The sequence below is a fragment of the Eschscholzia californica genome, unplaced genomic scaffold (assembly GCF_041429995.1).
Source record: "Eschscholzia californica isolate CP2 unplaced genomic scaffold, dmEscCali1.0.p SCAF_1, whole genome shotgun sequence".
In the NCBI taxonomy this organism is placed as follows: Eukaryota; Viridiplantae; Streptophyta; class Magnoliopsida; order Ranunculales; family Papaveraceae; genus Eschscholzia; species Eschscholzia californica.
Genome location: NW_028238198.1, coordinates 31,993,850 through 32,017,208, shown reverse-complemented (window position 1 = coordinate 32,017,208; position 23,359 = coordinate 31,993,850). Strand labels below are relative to the sequence as shown.

The window sequence follows — 23,359 nt, the reverse complement described above, 5'->3', positions numbered from 1 at the left end:
GCACGCAAGACCTCTAATGGCAGATGGGTTTATGGGCGAAACTATCACTACCTCAACAATTGTGCTACGCCTGGTTTCCACTTCCTCGATTAATTCTAAATAATGAAAAAAAAAAATTATAGTTCTTTTCCTTAATTTCAAAAAGTAAATGACATTTTACAGAGCCTAGAAAATATGCATCTTATTACTTATTTTGACTTTAAAATAATAAATGGAGAATGGAAAATTACATGATACAGATTCTCCCTCTCATCTCTCTCTCTCTCTCACTCAACTCTTTATCAGCTCACCGCCAGCTTTCTTTCCTCCTGCACATGTTTGTACTTGCCTCGAACGGTTGTATGATCTGGTGGAGGTTAAGACTATTGATCTATTCAAGAGGATAAATTTTTTATGCTGTGGGTAGTGTCATTGTTGATCGACCACGCCCAATTGGCATAACCCCGGGAAGGCCTGCGTTCTGTTCATCCTCATCTAAAGGTACTGTACCATAAAATCAAACACCGGTTAAATTATAATGACCCCAAAGTTAAAACGAAAAACAAATATTTCGAATTAGTAAATAAATGAATAAGAACACTATCAAATCACGAAAGGTAATATGAAAAGAGAGGAAGGTGGGTATGAACTATAACCAACAGACAAGATTTAGATGAAACAAGTGATAATTGACGAATATTAAAAGTCGGGAAGCAGGTAAATTTGAACTGGTAAACTAAGAAATGAGCTTTTACTGTTGAGAAATTTGTTACCTGAGATGATATCATCGCCTGCCTGAGACCCAGCTACTCCAATGCAGGAGAACAACGAATCCTCATCTACTTTCAATTGTTCATATGCGTGGTATACGTCTTCAATACTGGCTGCTTCATACAGCAAAGGCAAGTCTTTAATGCATGATATGTCCTGCAAAAAAATTGGAAACCTTGATATCAATAAATAGTGCTATCAATCGGAAAATATGTGAATGAATAAACAAGACAATGGTATTTCTCAAATTCAGTTCTGAAATCTGACTCGAGATCTAAATTGACTCGATTCAGATTTTAGAATGTTTCTTTTTTATCTGGCTCGTCAGAATGGATGGCTCCTACTGATTCTGAGTTTATTTGAGTCAAACATAAAATAAGTCTGAATTAAGAGCTTCATGCTACTTAACCAAACAAGTCAGACTCAAACAATGAGAAAAATAAACAAACACCACCTAACTACTGAAAGACTGAGCTGAGAAAAGGATATTTGTGCGTTTTTACCTTCCTCGGAACAGTAGAAGCCTGCAAGTGTGCTAATAACCCCAACCAATACGCATTTGACTTGGTCTCAGCTTCATGTCTCATCAGAAGAGTTCTTTTTGCCTGTCATAGTTGAGAAATTGAGATTGATCCAGATCAATTTAGTTATATCATGGCGTTTATTCGTTTAAAACTGTACTTGTTTGTTTTAGAAAAAAACTTCTTGGAAGAATTATGAAATTTGAAGACTAAAAATTAACTACTAACCCTATCCAATTCCCGCGGTGTGACCTTATTGCTGTGTAAACCTCTAAGAACATTCTTACATGCATCAACGGCTTTATAAACCTGCAAGTAGAATTAACACCCAAGTAGAGCGTAAAAAATCAAGAAAAAGTATCCACAAAACAGAGTTTTGAAGTAGAATGCAATTAAAAGAAAGACTGATCTGTACCTTGGCAGGAGTCGACGTTACTGAGATCACATACCACCCAAGTGGCAGTCTGTCAAATAGGTTTAATTCAAATGATACATCATACGTTAATCCTAATGAATCTCTAACTGTCGTGAATAACCTGCAGAGTAAACCATGAAAGAATTCAGTATTTAGCCATGAAACTGAACTCTTAGAAGTTTGTCCAAGATTATACTATACTGTATTTGTGACATACCAAAACTGCATCACATGTAAGCAAATATATGTTAGAGTTGATATGGCAATAATTGCATTTTGGTAAAACGTTCCATATCATCTGCTAATCAATCACTTAGAAAAGTAGATTTAATACATCCAACGCTAGGTAAGTTAACAATACCTAGAATTTATAACCTCCGCCAAGAGCCCCAAAGTGATGCCAAAGAATAGCGGATGACTCCGAAGGTTCACTTGTTGATCCTTTGCGACAAGAGCCAGTGATTCCTCGGTATTTGACTTTGAATCTGAAAAGAAATTATTAACAGCAACAACAGAATTGCTAACAAAATGTAACACAAATACACCACACATGTCGTGCACCAACTTATCTTGGTGTATGATGCAATAAGTTACCTTCCGTTGAGCTATTATGACTAGACTGGAAAAGATCACGTCCGTCAACAGTCAATCCCCAGCGATTTGGTGCTGGACCAGCAAGATACGCACACGCTCTCTCATCAGTATCCTTCAGGAATACCTGGCAATAAAAAGTAAACCTTGAGAACGGAAACTCATACTTACGACTTGAGTCCTTTGGAACTAACCATGATAACAATTGCCCATTTTTTTTATAATGCAATCACCACGATATTTTCATACTTTTTGCAGAAAGCACCATTAAATAACATAATAGAGAGGTAGTAATGGACCGCTGGTGCATAGACATGTTTAGCGACAGAGAGCGAGTGGCGGATGATGAATCGATGATTGATGCATATTTATTATACATGTTGCTGGCATTAGCTTCAAGCTCGCTATATGTTATGGTATTTGATGCCCAACATTTAATGGTTATTTCTTTTGTATTTTCTATTCATTTTTAACATAGACTATCCAATGAATTAATTTGCATATGCAATATGCAATCATACCTTAATACTGAGTACTTTTTTTGTTGAAAGTTAATACTGAGTGCTTTGTGTAAGAAAACATAACACAAAATCAAAGATTAATAAACAAGAAGATGACTCAATATAAGTACCAAAACAACTATTTTCTCCTTAGAAACTTTAGAGGGCTTAAAAAAGAGTCTTAAGCAAGACTCAAGGTCAAAAAAAGAATCTATCCTCATAGAGCTGGACAAGATCCTATCAAACAAAGGCGTCTAGGCCTGGTTGTTGATCGTACGGCCGTAGCTACATTATATACTAACACTATATCTTTGACCAATATTTTCTCTTTTTGTGTCTTCTCCAAGTTCATCTTTTCCCTTACAATAGACATCATTAATGTTCAGTCTTCAAGATGCAATCATACATTAATGTTCAGTCTTCAAGATGCAATCATACCTTAAACGATCCTTACAATAGCTGATATGAGCCGAGCTTTAATTCCCTATGCTTTAGACGATCAAGATAGAGTGGGGATGGCTATTGCTCTTCAAGATGGAACCATGGAAGGCAGCAAAGGTAACAGGAAGAGATCAGCAAGCGTGACTAAAGACCCTAAGGACCAGAGTGGGGGAGAGACGGAGTCAAGTAAGGGAGGGAAGAAGAACAAGGCTGAAGCAAGTATGAAGGGAGCATCTCTTCCATGTCTCTAAACATTATCAGCTGGAATATTAGGGGGCTGGGAGAACCAGCAAAGCAGTTAGCTGTTAGGAAAGTGGTTCAGGAATATAAGGCGTCTCTTTTATGTATTCAGGAATCTAAATGTAGTAGTATTTCCCTTTCTGTTATTCGTCGAGTCTGGGGTAGTAATTTTTGTGGATGGGAAGCTATTCCTTCGGTGGGAGCTTCTGGGGGTATTCTCTGTGTCTGGGATACTAATGTTTTGGAAGTTCTGGATGTATCCAAAAGGACTTTTAGTCTGTCCTTAGTAGTGAAGAATTTAATGGATGGTTTCATTTGGGTCTTTACTGGTGTTTATGGTCCTTGTCTTCAGGCTCGCAGATGTGAATTTTGGAATGAGTTGGATCTCGTTGCGGCTAAGTGGCAACACCCGTGGTGTGTGGGTGGTGACTTTAATGTGGTGCGTTTCATCCATGAAAAGAAGAGTGGTAGGAAGATTACCTCGAGTATGAGGGATTTTGGGGATTGGGTGGATAGAAACAGTATGTTGCACCTCCCCAAACAAGGGCTAGATTACACTTGGACGAACAACCAGGAAAATCCCGTCATGAGTGTCCTGGATAGAATCTTAATCAATAGTAGTTGGGAAGACAAGTTCCCAAGGGTGGAGCAGATAGTCCTTCCCCGGCCTACCTCGGATCACACTCCCATCCTTCTGCGAACTGAGTTAACTCCTTCAAACCCCCCTCCTTTTCGTTTAGAAGAACGTTGGATGAAGGAGCCAGAGTTCATGGATAATGTGAATCGATGGTGGTCGGAGGTTCCTATGGGGGAATCGGCAGGGATGACCGTTTGGCTTAAACTTCAAGGCATCAAGGATAAGTTAAAAGGATGGTCGAAGGAAAAGTTCAAAAGTTTTAACTTGAATTTTGCCAAGCTCCAGAAGGACATTCTTAGCCTGGACCAAAAGGAGGAGCAACTTGGCCGTGATAATGAAGAGTTTAACGTTAGGCGGGACCTAAGAATCGAGCTGGAAAAACTAATGCATTTAGAGGAGGTCAGCATGAGACAGAAGTCTCGCACTCAATGGCTTAAGGCTGGGGATCGAAACTCGGCATATTTCCACAAAATAATCAAATGCGGAAGTCGTCAGAACAGAATTAGTGTGATAATGAAAGAGGACGCAATCATATCTGAGGAAGATGATATCAGGGACGAAGCGATCAGGTTTTTCAGTGAGTTATACTGTGAACCTAGACAGTGGAGACCAAGCACACATGTCACTACCTTCTATTTCGTCAGAAGAGGCAACATCTTTGGAGAAAGACATATCAGAGGCAGAGGTTGTGGAGGCCATGAAACAATTGGCTACTGACAAGGCCCCGGGTCCAGACGGCTTCCCAATTGGTTTTTTCACCCAGTGTTGGGACATAGTGAAGGTCGACTTGATGAGCATGTTCGATGAGTTTTTTAACACAGCAACTTTCCAATGGAGACTAAACCATACCTTCATAGTCCTCATTCCTAAGAAGGTTAAAAGCTCCAAGTTCTCGGAATTCAGGCCGATCAGCCTGGTTGGGGGCCCATACAAGATTCTTACCAAAGTATTGGCCATGAGGTTAGCTAAATGCTTGGAAGCTCTCATATTCCCATTCCAGGGAGCCTTCGTTGGGGGTAGGCAGATCCTGGATGGAGTATTAATAGCTAATGAATTAATCGATTCCAAAAGGAAAGAAGGAGGAAAGGGACTGATCATCAAGGGTGATCTTGAAAAGGCATATGATAGAGTAAGTTGGGACTTCCTCTATCAAGCTATGGAACGTATGGATTTCGGTTATAAGTGGAGGAGTTGGATATACGCGTGCATCTCTACGGTTACATTCTCAATTCTAGTTAATGGGCGTCCTACTAAGGTGTTCCAAAGTTCGAGAGGGATCAGGCAGGGGGACCCTTTATCTCCCCTACTATTTCTGTTAGTAGGCGAAGTTCTTAGCCAATGCCTTCAGAAAGCCGAGGATGGTGGATGGATTAAAGGGTTTCAAGTGTCCAACGTAGGACAAAGTATAAACCATCTACAATTTGCGGATGATACGCTGTTCTTCATTGGGGAAGAAGCATCTCAGGTTAGGAGGCTAAGAGACATATTGATTTGGTATGAGATCGCTTCGGGATTGAAGGTTAACATGGATAAGACTTATACCTATAAGGTAGCTAAAGTGGGTGATAACAACACCAACCATGAGCTAACTAGAGAATTTGGGGGCAAAGAGGGTACTCTACCAACACTGTACTTAGGTCTACCTCTGGGTGAACAGTATAAAGCTAAACTGCTTTGGGCTCCAGTCATTGAAAGGATAAATAAGAGGTTGGCCGCATGGAAATCCAACTTGTTATCAAAAGGTGGGAAGATTACTCTCATCAAATCCATTCTCCAAGCCTTACCTGTATATTATTTCTCGCCGTTCGCTGCTCCTATGGGGATTATTAAGGAGATAGACCGGAAAATGTCACAGTTCCTTTGGGAGGGATCGAAGAATCATAAGAGAATACACTGGGTTGCTTGGTCCAAGGTGTGTGTGACCCGTCGGAAAGGGGGTTTAGGGATCAAAAGAATCAAAATTATGAACCAAGCCCTTCTTATGAAATGGATTTGGAGATTCTATCAAGAGCAAGGGAGTTTGTGGCGGCAGCTTGTGGCTGATAAATACGGGAATAACATAAAGGAGTGGGCCATCTCTACAAATAGAACCACATATGGGTGTAGTGTATGGCAAGGTATTCAAGTCCTTTGTGAGCCTTTCCAGAGGCTGTCCAGATGGGAGGTGTGTAATGGTCAAACAGTAAGTTTTTGGAAGGATCTGTGGCTCGGAGATTCTCCTCTCATGGACAGATATCCAGCTCTATATGCCTTGACACTGGACAAGGAGGCATTGACAGCTTCGAACTACAACTGGGAGCATCATGTATGGGACATTAGAACCAGAAGGAATGACTGGGAAATAGGGCAATATGTGTGCTTAATGGAAGAACTCCACATAGTTCACCTGGCTGAGGGTCAAGATAAAAGGGTTTGGAGGCACAACAAAAAAGATAGTCTATCGGTTAATCAGTGCTACTCTAGACTGATTAATGAGGAACACATCCTGGAAACACCTATCATCAACTCAATATGGAAAAGCAATATCCCTCCAAGGGTTAGCTTCTTTGTTTGGTCAGTAGCCCTCAACAGAACTCCCACTATAGATAACTTGAAGCGTCGAGGCTTTTGCCTCACCAATAGGTGCATTTTATGCAAGGAAGAGGAAGAGACCCTTGATCATCTCCTGTTAAGGTGTAAAGGTATACAAACTCTGTGGGACTATTTTATTTTGGCAGCCAACATTCAGTGGTGCAAACCTAATTGCATCCAGGACATGTTGATGCAATGGGATGGGCTGTGGAAAAGGACACATAGGAAGGAAGTGTGGAGTCTGATTCCGGCGGCGATTACTTGGAATATCTAGAAGGATAGAAACCATAAGGTCTTTAGAGAGGAAAACTTATCTACTTCGGTAGATGTGGATGATATTAAGCGAACTATCCTACTCTGGATTAAGTACAATGAGAAATATAAACATGTATCTTATGCTGATTTAGTGAACAATTGGGAGGCATGGATGATGTGAGGAGATTGTACCCCTAGATCACCTTGCCTCCTAATTTTTTCTGTATAGTTTTCTTTCTTCTATATATTCAATCTAACTTTCAAAAAAAATTAATGTTCAGTCTTGCATGCATATGTACTATGTCGGTGGTTGAAACTTGAAAACAACAGGAAATCGTTAGTCGAAACACTTGTATGAACACATGAACAACATAATCATCTATTAGGGTATAGGGAGTACTTAAGAATCATATGCATTATAGCCTATCTTAAGAATTTCAACTAGGTAGAAAGCTGAACTAGCTTTCTGACTTAATAGTGGAACAGAGACCTACCTTAGTGTGTTCTAAGATTTTTTGACTACGAGGCAATTCTGCTAAATAAAAAGGATAGGACTCCAGAAGGACACATAATATTCAGGAACCCCACTTTTTCGACGCTAAGTACATCTAGAGATTCTGCCTTAAACTGAAATTAAGAAAATAAGACAGCAACAAAATGAATGGCAAAGACATGAAGACACGAGATCTCTTCTAAAAACTTGGGATTCAAGATCATGATAAAAACTTGGCATCATATGGGAGTTCTTCATTTCCTCTAGTGGCAGTAAGTGGTGTATTCCAGGGAACTTGGCTCAGATTGTGGTTCAATGGCCCAGGCTGTTCGCCATCAAAGAAAAGAGGGATCTCTGGAACCTTATTCCGTTTGCGATAGTCTGGGCGATTTGGAAGGATAGGAACGACAAGACGTTTAAAGAACCAAGTGTGGGTAGTTCTTTAGAAGTGGAGGATATTTTAGCTATCCTTTTCCACTGGAGTAGGCACTTTGCCTGAGCCAAGGATAAGTTGTTTTATGACTTTATTTCTAAGTGGAAGGACATCTTGATGTAATAGTTCTCTTTTTGGGGGCTTCTTGTTTTTTTTGTTTTTGCCCCTCTCCATTTTTTGTATATGCCTCTCTTTCTTTCAATTATTCAAAAACAAAAACTATGATAGCCAAGAAAGTAGCTATTTGAGATGAAGTTCATTGAAGAAAAAACATTGATGGTAAAGACGGTAAAAGTGGTCTCACTTGTTGATTCTGCAGATCTGATGGAGAATGTCGAAACATTATAGGGTTGAATCCATCCACTCCAACTGCAGTTCTTCTTGCTTCAACTGTCCCCAGATAATCGAGAATGCAAGATTCAATATCCTCCTCCGTAAAATCTCCGACAACACTTACCTGGAGAATAATTTTTCGAATTATTAAGGTCGAGAGAGGAAAAAACAAAGGAAATAGATTTTAAACTGAATCATCACAGATATCTGATATTGAAAATCTCTACAAGTAGAACTATCAACACTTCCTCTGGAGAATAATTTTTCAAATGATTAAGGCCAAGAGAGGAAAAAAAGGGCATAGGTTTATAAACTGAATCATCAAATATCTGATATTGAAAATCTCTACAAGTAGAACTATCATCAAACCTCCATATTATCTCCGAAAAATTGACTCATCACGGCATCCTTTACAGACTGCAGACTTAGATTTTGTAAGGATTCAGGTGTCGGCTCGACAAACCGCTCGTCTCCATCCAACATCGCCAACATAAGTTTATGAGCAGTTGACCTTTCTAAGCTTTTAGGAATGTGTTGATAATATGACAAATATAGCTGTCTTGCTCTATCAAATGCATCATCCAGCCAAACACTATGCTGCATATCAGAAAATCCAACAAATATTAACGCAACAAACAAAATAATAGGAACAGAATGACATGGCTGCATATCCAACATCCTGCTGAGCATCAAAAGGCCAATTTTGCATGCTCACTTGGGTCCTTACAAAAGAATACCTGATATTCCATAGTCTCTTCCTAACAAAGTTCGTCTATATCTTGAAGTAATCAATATAGTAGTGAACTTACTACAGCTTCCCTATAATTGTGACCCTTAAAACTCATAGACCTCAAGTGACATCAGAAATTTTATATATTGGTAAACTAAACAAATGGTTTGCTACATCCAGATACCTCGAGTACCATATGAAGTAGTTGGAACGCTGCACGCATTCCACCATCTCGTAAAGTAAACCGAAATTCCATACAGATGAACTCCTCTGTTGACTCCAACGAGCAATTGATTAGGTGGTTCACGCAGAAAAGTTCTACCTGGAATAATAAATAAATGAATCAACCTCATATGAATCAGAATAATCTTCTGAAAAATAGAAAAAGATTAATGGAGAGAATGAGAGATACTTAAGGAAATCTAAAAAAGATGTTATTCAAAAGGAATCAGATGAAAATGCTACATTGAGGGAGTTTTCCTTGATGAAATTTGAATAGACAGTAGCTAGATGTGAATCTGATATTAAAGACTAAAATCATCGAATATCACAGTGATCAGTTGTCTTCAAACTAGACGATTCTCAAAGAAGTTATACAGCTTTTGTTAGTTTTTTTTTATTACTAATGACTAATGCGGACTAATGTATGTGTTAATCATATAAAACAAGTTATTTCACTTAAGGGTCCCAAAAAATGATCTAATCCATTTATAAATAATGCACCAAAAAATATTAGTTGTAAATGTGGTGGGAATATTATTAATGTGCAATGTGTAGATCCCCTAAAAGTAATTACTAAAGAATAATGGATTGGTTAATAACTACTTGGGTAACTCACTAACTACTTGAGCAGTTCCCAACACCCATTTTTGAAGAAATTAGAAACTGCGTAGGTCTCAGAGTTTAAAAGATTTGTCCGAATTCTAGGGGAATATCAAAATCTACCAGGTCTCCAAGCAATGGATTCGGGTAAGTTGCTTCTTTTATTTTATCCCATTTATTCATCAAACATATCTTGGGAATATTTTCATTGTTTGTGCATTATATGATTTTACTTTTACATAAGCATTGAAAATCCAACAGTTTCTTCTTGAAATAGAACCCACTAATCTCCTCTGTCACATATCAAGTTAACCTACTTGAAGATTTTAAGTTGAAACTTTTTAATTAGATTATGACCACCATAGATTATTTGCTAGTAAATGAATGTGAAGGCAATATAGAATTTAGCAAAGGAAAGAATAAAAACAAAAACAATATGTAACTTCCAAAAGCTGAATAGTAACTTGATGCAACACAATAAAGTGAAATGCGATCGATCATTAAAATCTATCCGCAAAATCTATCTGTAAAATTAGTAAACCAGACTAGAGAACAATAAAAAAAACTTGCATACCTGCTCCCTTGAAAAGCTGCCAACACGGCCTCCCTCACTAAGAGTTCGAACCCCGACTATAACAGCACCGCTTGACCCAGAACCTTCAGTTGCTCTTCCGCCACCAACTATCAGCCGCATGACACCAGCCTTAGTTTCATTCTCAGTAATCTGCAGAAATTTTGGTTCAATATCAGAAAGAAAAAACTTTTGGAAATTCATTAACACAGGCAAACACAACACTTGATCATGAACAGATCTCCAACTTGTTGTCGATCAGCCAAACTGCCCAATTTCCAAGGTTACTGTAAGGATTTTCCAAATAGTGGTACTGACACGTAATTTCATTTTCACATTCATTTCCTGCTGATTCCATCTTGTTGCAGCTCTCAATAACAGATTAATCCGTAGGAACGGTAGGATGATACAAAAACAATCCGTGGTAGTAGATGATCCTTGATGAAATGTATTAGAAGGAGAGTGTACAAATGCAGAACTTGAAATTCGATATGTGAGCTGATTTTAAAATTGAACGGATCGGAACATAAATGATGGAGTGTGAGCAGAAAACGGATCTACAGACCTAAACGATAACAATATCCAAATACCTCCGAAGTACAGAAAACTCTTTCAAGAAAAGTTATTTTGTAAAAAGGGACAAGTTGGATACCTTGTAATTTACTCGAATCCCGTTTGAAAGGCGGCACCGTGTGATACCAGTTTCCTTGTCCTGAACTTTTGTACTAGAAACTTCATGACTTAAAGGAACAAAGGATGGTGTGCGTTGCAACCTTAGCTCCTCCAACTGTGAAGATGATAACAACTCTTGTGGCACCTCCAGCTGCAAAGAACAGTTAAAATGGAAGATTTCAATTACCCAAGTTATTGTTAATCGATGATTTATACGAAGATTAAAGAGACCAATTGTGTCGGTGGTGTAAAACAAAACATTGATGATTATAAAATGAATTCAAATTTCCTTTTTTTAAACTCATCATCGCTTTGAAATATGCACCAGACGCCTTCCCGACAACTATCGTTGGTGTGGCCCGTAAAGTGATATATCATAGAACTTAACAATCTTTAGGATAAGATGTAGGTAAAATTAATCCACAACTGATTGAAACTTAAATCCAGAAACAGTGGGAAGTTTAATCCGCTATTAGTGCCAACTGCCAACACATAAATAGATGGTCCCAGGCGACACTAACAGGTTTAACCCAAGCAAATCATTTCAGCTGTTCGCCTATTCCAACTAAAATGCAAAAGGAGATGATTCATAGCTCCTGGATGGGTGTTTCAGAAACATTCTCACTTCAGTTACATTATAGGCTGTTGATTATGGGTCTTATGTCCCAATCATGAGACATTGACACCGAAACATGGAAGCCAAAACAAAACAACTTCATAATCCAAGGATAAACCATGACTAACACAGCAGTTGCAATCACGTAATAACAGGGAAATGGAAATATACCTCTTCTTCAGCTTGTATGGGTTCTTCTAAACCTGCTTTGATAGCAGCTGTAATTTCATTTGGTGAAATTTTGAAATCAATTTCACCACTATCATCTAAATGCACCTTCTCGGGTACACATGCAACAATTGCTGCAGGAAGAGGTGCACTGGGCTTCCCGAAGTCGGATATGAACTCGAGCACCTCAGAACCAGTGGAATTAACCTATAACAACGAACATTATACAATGAAAAAGAGAAAGGTAAGGTATTGATTGACATGATCAAACTATAAAAAGGAGTTCTAATACCTAACTGAAATCCAAAACAATCACAATAGTGTCATATTATTATCACAGAAGCAACTGATGGAGATTTTACTCCAATTTGGTCAACCAGAATTACTTAAGCATTTCGCCACATATAAATGACCTATTAGAAAAGATACCACCGCCACGAAAGTTTCAGTTTGGAGATTACCTCATCAAGAGTAACGGTTTCAGCAACAGCAACCAAACATTCATGTCCTTGTCTTTGATCCATAACAGTATGGCCTAGTGCATCACTCTCCATGATAAAATCAAGATTATCCACCGATGGGACATTATCAATCATTGCTGCTAAATGTTCACTATCTTTTATTAGTGCGTCCATGTATCGAGTTAGTTCACCTCTCGTCACACCAAACTCTTTAAGCCTTCGTACCTACACCATGGAAAAAAATGATAGAAGTTGGAAGATTAAACAAATGCAATAGGTAATCGACTTCAATGACTGAATCCTCGCCTTTGACATAAATGAAAAGGTGGTTGATCTGTAGAGAAGCGAAACTTTTTATGTTAAAAAGATTCTAGGGAAACAATGCAAGCATTCGAGATGATAAGTGTGATTTGTTTCCTTTCTCTCCTCCACTTCATCTTTCCTCTATCTCATGCTCCCATTCCATTCTCTCTTTTTGTTTGAGACTTTGAGCAAAACTGTTCTAAGCAGATCCAACTAGTATTGATACCCAGATTTTTGTCCAATTTTGGTCTAAAAACCTAATTTCGACCAATTTGGAGGAAAAGACTCTCCACTTTATTATTTTTGCACAAATGGAACAGAAGTTAACAAATTTGACTTTCGTTTTTTTTTTGTGAAAGGTATAAATTTGCAACTTATGAGGATTAAGGTGGAAACTAATTTCATCCTACAATATAGGGCAATCCCTTTTGAGAAGCTCCATTTTGAATACGCAGTTAAAAGCAAGCCATTTGGCATCAAATGTAAGTGACTCTAAGTGAAAGCACATAAAAAAACCTCATGAACTGCAACTTTAATCGCACTTTGCCAGTTCTTCGGTTCTGCAGTTACAGTGAGTGTAGTCACAGTACATCCTTCTCTTCCAGAATCACTGTGATCCAATTCAATAGATGTGAAGGGAGGATTTGAGCTCTGTGACAATCAATAAAACCATGTCAGTATTTTCTAAAGATGATAGGAAATGCTTCTTTGCTACCTATGAACAGATTAAGGTGTTTAAGGTGGAAATGTGTAGAGTCGAGATCGTAAGCATCAACTGGGTCTCACTCTTTTTTTTTTTCGGGTTCTAACGGATATCACTTTGTTGCATTTGAAATTTTGAATACAAGGCAACGTACATACTCTAGAAAGGACCACGTAGAAGAAGTTCAAAAACTATACAAGCAGTGGCAGAACAAATGCACACCTTATATCTTGTGTTAATCCTGAAATGTAAAGCTGAGAGGAATATTCTCTTCATCAGAACATTGCGTAAGTCTCCATATGTTTGAACTTTGTTCACAGGAACCTGTAAAAAAAATCACAGCAGAGTACTTCACATGTAGAGAACCTAAATGTTTTATGATGCGATAAACCTAAAATCAACAAAAAACAAGTTTCACAAGCTACACAAGACAGACATGGGGATTAAAATCCATATGCACTGGACAATTAGCATCTTAAAACATGGTTAACTATAAGAGAAGAGTTTGGCCATATTAAAGCCCGAACTCGTCCACACATTTCAACCAACATACTATTTGAGGCCTTTTGAGCAGCACAAGAAAAACAACTTCTCTTGAGGCCTAGTTAATAATTACAATCTTACTTAGTAATCAAATATCCATTTGATTCTTAACCACAGTACACAATCTCTTCCTTCATTGTAGAGTGCATTTGGAAATTCTTCTCCAAATCCTTATTAATTCAGTGGTGCTGCCCCAACACAGTGAATCATATGCTCACCCAACGGGATGGCCTTTGCAAAAGGAAGAAGAGGAAAGAGGTGTGGCAGCTAGTTCCAGCAGCTATTTTTTGGAACATATGGGGAGATAGGAACAACAAAATCTTCAAGGAAAAGAATCTCACCACCAATGTGGACGTAGAAGATATTAAAGGAACAACACTATTCTCTTGGGTTAGGAAACTAGATAATTATAAAGATGTAATTTTCTTGGATGTAGTTGTTAATTGGGAGGCTTGGATGTCGTGAGACGTGTTCCCAGTTACCCCCGCCACCTTTGTACATAGTTTTTTCCTTTAATATATTCATTCTAAGTTTCAAAAAAAAAAAAAACCACAGTACACAATCTAGACAGCTGGAACTTTAGGGTATGGATCACATAAGAGGGTAAAGATTTGCTCCTTCATTAAAAATTCTTAACCTCGCAGCTTCTACCAAAAAGCACTTTTCCTACGTAGGAGATACTTGCAAATCACATTTAATAAAATATATAAACTGAACATACATTTGCATGAAAACGATGACGGTAGAAATATTAAGAGTTTGGATCAGTTTGAGTTCATTTTGGGCAGAAACCAGCACACCCGTGTCTGAAGTTTCATGCGAACTCAAAGATGTATTGCCTCGGAGGATTACTCATACCTTGCAGAACATATTGATAGCGAAGTTCTGTAGCAACTTGTGCTGGAATATTTCTGGAGGATTAGCTTCAACACCAACACCAGGGAGAGACCATTTATGCTCGACAGGTGGGCGAACAGCATGCCTCTCTCTTTTTAAAGCTTTTGATTGATCTATAGAAGATCTCTCACTTGATAAACTTGTAGCCAACCCAACTGGAAGCTTTGGAACAAGAAAGCTTGCCATAGCACCAAATGCACTAGGAGCAGGTGTTGCCGTCTCCTTTTCTATACCTGTTTGTCCAAAGACAGCCTGTATGATACCAGATTACTAAGTTATTCTGCGCGTTGCAATCCCAAGAGGAACAAGAAATTAAACTTACAGCTAGAACAGACATATTGAAGAGTTAATATTCCATTCACAAAACAAAAATGCAGGACGAAAACATTCAATAAAACCAACAACATACTTTGATCTGATAAACTGTCTTGGAAATGTTATCGATATCCCCCACTATATATAAGGTTGCATTTGCTGGGAAGTACCAGCGCTCGTGAAATTTCCTAATTTTCTCTGAATCCCATTTCTGAATTTGTTCAGCTAATCCAATTGGAAATCTTTGACTCAGCTTGTTCTCTGAATGTAAATGCTGTAACAACTGATGGAAATGGATAACAGAGAAATGAGTAAGATTAACTAATCCAAAATACTAAATTTGCAGTATTTGTGTAGTACGACGTGATTCTATGATCAATCAATAGAAGAGAACAAGGTAATCACCTGGCAATCCACACGATATTCCATTGTATTCATCATCTGCAATTCAGCGAGTATTGCTTTTCTCTCTTTCTCAACCCGAGAAGAAAGAAATTTGGGGTGGAAAGCTATCTGCACAAATGATGGTAATATAATATGACCTATAGTTCTATACACAAGATAAAGAACACCTTCATCCCAGAAGGCAATGTTTCCCAAGTTCACACAATTAGCAAAAGCATAGCAAACATAACGGATGCTCTAATCTACCATACCTCATTTAGAGCGTCCAGTACAAAAGGAAGCAGATCCCCATCAGAGTCCTAACAAGAAACATTTTTCTAGTATCAAAAAATGCATAATTTGTCATTTCCAAAGACAAAATAGCTTTTACAAACATAAGAAATCAAACAAACTGAGTTAAGACTTTCACATATTCCTAAACCTGTACAAGTCATTAACTAGATGAATATACCCTGCATGTAGCATTGCCCTTATAGCTTAACAGTTGTGGATAACCTTTAAAATCCAAGAGGTCGACGGACTGATTATGGGGCAATTGGTTTACCCTCTTGGATTATCCCGTGCTAATTATAGGTGTAAATAAATTTAGGTAGGTTGTTTTATGGCCTACAAGGTTTTTTATCGTGGACTTTAGGGTTCTCTATCATGGCTTTAGGGCAATTATCAACATTTCATGTTGCTTCCAAGTTCCAAGGCAGTTATATTGTTATCCCCTCTGTATAATTAGTTCACGCCATATTATGTAATGCAACTGGTCAACTACATATGTCATGCTATTATGGTGTCATGAATCCTTCAAAGAAATGGTTGTCTGCCTCAAAGCATGCATGTGAGAATACTAGAGAAATCGAAGCATTAAACCACTGCAAAGGGCACTAAAGCTAAAAACATTCATAACAGCAAAACTATATCAGATGAAATGGTCAACCTAGACTTTTTTCCTCCAGTAGAAAAGACAAACTGATTTTTCTAACCAGAAGTTAATGGCTAATGTTAAGCTCATTGCGTAAAAAGATAGGGCACTTGAATTATATACCAGCAAAACTAAATGAGACAGTTAAGAAGTCGAAAAGAAGATTTTGCATAAATTACCCTTCGTTCATATATTAAGAATAGCTAATAGTTGACTTTCTTAATCAAGGCTGGATACTAATTATGCCATCACATATCTGCTAAGTCACATACTTAAGCACATTGAGAAAACAAGAAAACAAAACAGAAGTTGAATAAAGAGGTAATGATAATAGGATCAGCTTACTCATGTGACCTAGAACTTTCACTTCTACCCATCAGAGCAAGTATGAGAGTTACACGTCAGTATGTTCATAGACCTAATATGAAGTCTTTACTATAGAAACTACACATGATTTTAGAATAAATAGAAGTTTATAGTAAAACACTAATGTGATACCAATTATATAGCTGTTACGGCGTAACCAACTACCAAATGTGAGAATTGAGCAAGTCCAGTGCTCCCATAATTTCTCAAGAATGTATTGAGAGAATAACTTTTACGGCAAGCATAGCGTTCATTGTTTATTAGAACAGTGGTTCCAGATAAGGGAGATTAAGCAGAAACCCTAACCCAATCAAAGATTCAGCTAGATATGAAGCAAGAATCGGTGACAAACCTTTGTACTAGTAGGAGAATGGATGTGAAACACTGTATGATGGAAATCCGTGTAAGCATTAGAGCGTGCTCCTGTGCCTAGCAATTTTTCACGCTTCTTACTTCCCAGAAATGCTACATGTTCAATCATATGGGCAATCCCTTGCTCGTCATCTTCCTCGTCTATGGACCCAACATGAACTTCCATGTGTGCTTCAAATCTAATATAAAAATGTGTAAAATACTTTTTCATACATAACAGTAGGGAAAAGGATAGTCTATGACAAAGATGATTGATAATATAATTAAGAACTACAGAACATTGGTAAAAAGAGATGTATAAAATGAGATGATCCATTGGCTGCTGATCAATAAAATAACAACCAAGTCCTTCGATTAAACAGAAACAGTTTTATTTTTTCGATGCACCGTATCCACTTAAACTATCACAACATTATTTAGTCCTTTGAGCAAAATTAAGAGAAATACCTTTCTGCCGGAACCTTATTCGGAAGAATAATATAACGAAGACCATTTTCCAATACTCCTCGGTACAGCTTTGGGTGAGATGGAAGATGGATATCCAAAAATCCCTCTAATTCTGCTCTTGCTGCTTCAGGACCCAGGAATTCCAATCCTTGATTCTCTAGGACAGCATCTGGCCAGGTTGTACTTGCTACATGTGGCTCATCTGGACCATTAGTTGCATATGGTACATGAGTGGGCTTCACCTAACAGAAATTCAAGCCATGTCAGCCAAATGAAACTAATTCCGGTAAGCAAAAATTGACCAACGAACTTGTTAATCAAAGTGTAAATTGATACTTGGAGTCTAGGATATCGGTCAAGTTAAGACTTAGGAACACCTACAGTTACAATATTATAAATTACTTTTTTGTCAATAGAAAAGATACAAGTATGCCTGCAACCTTGAACGTCGAACTACATCAACATTGAAAAGCAGGCGAACATTCCCCAAAAAACTAAATGGCACCAATAACAAGTATTACAAGCTTCCTAGGAGGAAATTTTATTTAACCCAGATAATTATTTGGTCCATCCACAGTTGTACTGCATATCCTTGAGATGAACCCACTAATTTCACCAGACAACGCTCTCAATGTTGCCAGGACAACTACAAAAGGAAAAATATAAGCACAACCACATCAATTGTTTTTAACTTAAGACGGAATGTCGGAATCTACAATCTAGAACCTGATTATTGAACAATATTACGATATCATAACCCTGATTCCGAAAGGGCTTAGAGACTTACAAGGCTAGTTTGATTGTTAAAGGAAAAATTGTAATGTATATCGGTTTCGGTGGAAAAATTTCAGCAGACATGGAAATTGAAATATTTCTGTCATTTCGACCGAAATATTTCGAGATTATTTCCTTGACAAGGCATTTGTAAGAGAAACTTAGTTAAACTTCGGTTTTGATGAAAACTTCGGTAGACATGGATATTAAAATATTTCGGTCATTCGTCCGAAATATTTTGAAATTTAATTCCTTGTGTATAGCAAGGGTCGAAGTTCTGGAGCAACTTAGTCAATTCTAAGGAAGAAAATGCTATGCCGTAATTTCCAGTTGAGCCTAATAATGTAACAGTGACAGTGTAACACCATGACAAATCTCAATGGAAAGGTCAAAGGATTCTGCATATACACCGACGAAGGGTATTTTATGGGTTTAAAGCAAACAAAATATCAGACAAGAGACTATTCTTATAATATACAGGTCAGTGATTGTTGTGACCGCGGAAAGTAAAGTGACTAATCATTTTTCTAATACAGCAAGTATCTAACACTTGCCTCAACAATAGAAATATTAAAGTCCAGCCTATGAAAAAGATTGTTCCTGAAGTCTGATGTCATGCTTATGAGTCTCTCGCTAAAGCCTGATGATATGCCGACAGCGGCAAATCAGACACAAGTATATCTAATAATACATCTATTAAAAACCATGTGGCCTAATATGCATTTACACAATTATGTAAAGAAATCAAATTCTCTTCTTTTTTTGTATACAACACGAGATTAAATAACTAAATTACTCGACAGGCATTGATTTACATTTTTTATACGAAGAAATAGAGATGTTAATTGATCCCTGACTTATCAAATAGATATGTTATAAGGGTGAAGATATTTTAAAGAGGTATATTGCTTGGTAACGACTAACCGGCACCATCATAAAAGAGACTAGTTACTTACTGATACACTGCAACAGGGACGCGTTGATGAATGAAAAGATGACTGCTTGAGTAAGATCCCATCTGGCGATAGTCTAGAAGAGGGCCTACGAGTATTATGATTTCGGAAACAAGAGACGCATGTCTGTTTTTCTTGAAAGTGCGTCGCACTGACTGGTATACATAGAGATGAACTATACTTTTTCCTCGTGCTGCTCCTCTTGTGAACTCGTGATTGTCCATTCCCACCTTCGTCCAGCCACCTTCAACCAACAAGATTGCAGAGCATGGGAAATGAATTATTCTGCTTAACATAATGAGTTATTGGAGTTAAGCTTCCTTACAGAGACACGGTGACACACCCATCACTAATTTATTATCAATGTTTTCTTTTTTGCATATAGAACAGTATAATATCCCTTTGATCTTTACCTCCTGCATTCTTTTCCAATAAAGTATTTCCCGCTTACATATACTAGCAATTTAGCATGATATCTTTATGAATGGAGTTATCAAGATTGGGAAACACTTCCAATGTAAAGATAAAATGGCACAAGTACAATGACGACGATGTGAGTCAAGTAAATAACATATATATATATATATGTGTGTGTGTGTGTGTGTGTGTGTGTGTGTGTGTGTGTTCTCTTAAAACAAGTTCATACTTTTCCATAGGAACAAGGTAGCTGAAACAATTTACTAATGGTAGAGATTCAAAAAATTCCTGAAAATTTCAAATTACTAATTATAATTCATGCAGAAATTAGGTCACAAGGAAACGGTTCAAAACTATTTCAGTAAGTAATCGTTCTTCGATTTCTAGTAAACTCAACATCTAACAAAATCCCCCAAATAAATCCAACTCAATCAATTATCACAATTTAATGCTTTTTTTACAGCTCAAGTTAAAAAAAACTATCATAATTATACCTTTATGCAACTATTTAAGAGAAACACAAACAGGAATTCAATAACTATTCTCTCACTAATCAACAAATTATCAAACAACTAATGCCAAATACTAAATGAAAAAAGGAGCTCAAACATAAGCTGTGAATAAGAAAGAACAATTACAACGACGATATAAAGTATAAACCCTAGAACAAAATAAATAAAGTTGTTACCTTTGGGTGAAAGAAATGGATTTACGAGAGGCGATGAGCGACGCCGAGGTTTTGAGACTAATAGTAGGAGGATGAGAAGGAAGGAGAAGATTTAAGCGAGTTCTTGAAGATGATGAGGTATAGTATCTACTGTTTGAAGAGGAGAAAGATGGAATAGTCGCCATTGGAGATGATGAAGAAGCCATTTTCGGTGAAGAAGGATGAGAAAGAGAGAGGTGAAGGATAAGCTAATGTGCGCACCTCTCTGTTCCGTGAAAATTTTAGAGGTGAAAGAAAAGAATAAAATTTGGAGCAAATAAATAAGTTGTGGCTTTGAGTTGTAGCACGTTTACTTTACGACAACAAACAGGCCTTAAAAATTTAAGGGTTATTTCCCTAATGGCCCCCAACTTTGTGACCAGCTTCCTGCCTGGCCCCCTACTTTAGCAAAAATACCCATATGGCCCCCTTTTTCAGTTATCTTTAACTTTCCGTTACTCTCTCTCTTCCATCTCATTTCCTCTCTCTGTCACATCATTGATCATGCCACATCATCGTCTTCACCGGCAAGGATCGCCGGCCGGTCAAATTTCCGACCGGTGACCTTCAAATATTTTTTTTTTAATTCTCTCTCTTCTCTCTCCCTCTAATTTTTTTTATTTTCTCTCTCCTCGTCTCTCTCTAAAAAGATCTAGAACTACACACTTAGTCTGAAAGTTAAGGATGAGATTGGCATGAGACAGAATAGTGTTATTCAGTTTGAAAGTTAGGGTTATTCTTCTCTCTCTCTCTCATCGTTGATTAATAGTGTTATTCAGTTTGAAAGTTAGGGTTTTAGTTTTTAGCTCCGGCAATGGAATATATCACCAATGGATTGAATAACTTTAACATCTCTGATACCCAAAACCAGAACCAGATTCAGGTCTCCAATACCAAAAAACCCCTTTTTTTCTATGTTAATCTCGCCAAGTAAACCTAATCTCTCACTCTCTCTCAGTTTTTAGGTTTTGGAGGGTTTGAGATTGGAAACTTTGGGTAGTTGAGTTTCTAGGTTTCTAAATTTATAAGAATGGGTATGTGATGATTTTGTTTGTGTTGCGGGATTACAGTGTGCTAAACCAAAAGATTCAGATGTGTGTTCTTATTTATGAGTATTGATTGTTGACTCTAATTTAGGGCAATTAATAATAGGATATTGATTTCTAAATTGTTTTTAACAGAGGTATATGCATCAACATGGAGAAGTGGAACTTTCAGATCTTGAAATGGGTATCTTTTCTTTCTACTTCCTTTACATGATTTTCTATAATTAGTCCAAATGCCTAATGTTATACTTAGAATCATCTCTTCGTGATTTTCTACTTCCCTTATCTCTTTTTCAGGGATAAGTACTAAAAAGATTTAAGTCGGTTGATATTCAAAGCAAAAAAGATATGGGCGTTCAACAAGGTGCTACTTCACTTGTTCATAGGTGGCAAGAAATTGCACATACAGTTCCTAATGATCTTTTCTATTTGACTTGAAATCGATTGACTCCAGCTGATTTTGGTTTCAATCGATTTCCATACCTTTTATCTCTCTCTCTCTAGATCTGTTTACAGAGAGAGAGAGAGGAGAGAAGAAATTTTTATATTTTTTTTTGAGAGAGAGAATTTTTTTTTTCTATGTTTGAAGGTCGTCGGCCGGAAATTGGCCGGCCGGCGACTCTCGCCGGAGAAGGTGATGAAGTTGCGAGAATGTGAGGTGGCAGAGAGAGATGATGAGATGGAGGAGAGAAGGTGATGACTAGTTGACGGAAAGTTAATGGTAACTGAAAAAGGGGGCCATATGGGTATTTTTGCTAAAGTAGGGGGCTAGGCAGGAAGCTGGTCACAAAGTTGGGGGCCATTTGGGAAATAACCCAAAATTTAACTACAAAAATCCACAAAATTAATTAATTTGAACAAAAATAAAAATTATAGGAAAAATGATGACAGTGTAATATATAACTAAAACCATAAGTTGTCAACCGTTGGTAGCCCAAGTGGGTTCCAAGGTGTTGACATGAACTCTAGAATACTCTGGAGGTCTCAGGTTCGAATCTCATAGAAGGTGGCATCTTTGGTTATTTGATTTAGGATAATTAGGGTGTAAATAATGTAGTTGAGCTTTAGGTCATTGTCTTGTTGGGCTATAGGCCCGGTCTTGTTTTAGTTTGAGTGGGCAGTTATTGAGCGTATCACATCTTTGATGTATCAATGCTAAATGTAACGACATACGCAAATCGTAGTCGATTTTCAAAAAAAAAAAACTAAACCATAAGTTACAAGTATGTTATTAAGATGAGAGGAATTAAGCTAAGATAATGAACTGCCATTTTTATTCTCTGGTCTTTCATATATTATAAGTTACAGCAAAAGGGGTATTTATACTAAAAAAAACAAGTGCCCATATAGAGTGACACATAAAGTGAGGATGTGTAGGACACGAGAGTATTGAAACTTGGAAGAAGGCACCTCCTCCTTGCATGCATGAGTTGGAGATAAGTCTCTCATGCTGAGGGCACTTCACGGCTTCAAGCTTAAGGAAAGACAATCTGTGGGCAGCCACAATGCCCCATAACACTCCACCTTGGATGTCCATCGACTTCTCGGTAATGATGATCTTAAAAACTCGTCAGCAAAACCCCTTAAAATAGCATAATCTGACAACTATGAGATGTATGAGATACGCTTCAGTTGCCTCATTAAAACCTTGCCAGAAAAACCAAGTGGGATAAAAATTGGACAAAGGAAAAAGAGTACAACACATATATACATCAAAAGATACATAAGACTACACAACAGAATAAACTCTGTCAGATAAAAATCTCCTCCTGAAACTATCATCTTTACACTATCTGGTCACTACTGCGTCTCATCCCGATTCCATGAATTAATTTTCTGAAAGTTGTAGTCGGCAAGGACTTGGTAAACAAGTCAGCATAATTCTCACGTGATTGTATCTTCCGAATATTAATTTCACCATTCTTCTGTAGATGGTGCGAGAAAAATAACTTTGGTGAAATATGTTTCGTTCTGTCACC

The 23,359-nt window shown here is 37.6% G+C and overlaps 1 protein-coding gene across 2 annotated transcripts; it reads right to left on the bottom strand.

The window, feature by feature from the left end:
- Nucleotides 1-107: 107 nt before the first annotated feature.
- On the bottom strand, nt 108-20,583 carry SPP (Insulinase (Peptidase family M16) family protein). Of its 2 annotated transcripts, XM_086652592.1 has the most exons (24): nt 20,317-20,583; nt 19,215-19,455; nt 17,485-17,726; nt 17,018-17,216; nt 15,638-15,685; nt 15,387-15,494; nt 15,076-15,264; nt 14,628-14,918; nt 13,449-13,550; nt 13,040-13,174; nt 12,221-12,445; nt 11,763-11,966; nt 10,956-11,126; nt 10,307-10,456; nt 9,095-9,232; nt 8,550-8,777; nt 8,152-8,304; nt 2,281-2,404; nt 2,048-2,171; nt 1,687-1,807; nt 1,500-1,580; nt 1,254-1,355; nt 753-906; nt 108-483 (listed from the first exon to the last, which is right to left on the bottom strand). In XM_086652592.1, the coding sequence occupies exons 1-24, from the start codon at nt 20,499-20,501 to the stop codon at nt 392-394; spliced, it is 3,807 nt and encodes a 1,268-aa protein (XP_086508718.1). In that variant the 5' UTR covers nt 20,502-20,583; the 3' UTR covers nt 108-391. The 2 variants fall into 2 exon arrangements, with proteins under 2 accessions (XP_086508718.1, XP_086508719.1); XM_086652593.1 differs by lacking the exons at nt 108-483; nt 753-906; nt 1,254-1,355; nt 1,500-1,580; nt 1,687-1,807 and having other exon boundaries at nt 1,933-2,171.
- Between the last annotated feature and the right edge of the window lie 2,776 nt (nt 20,584-23,359).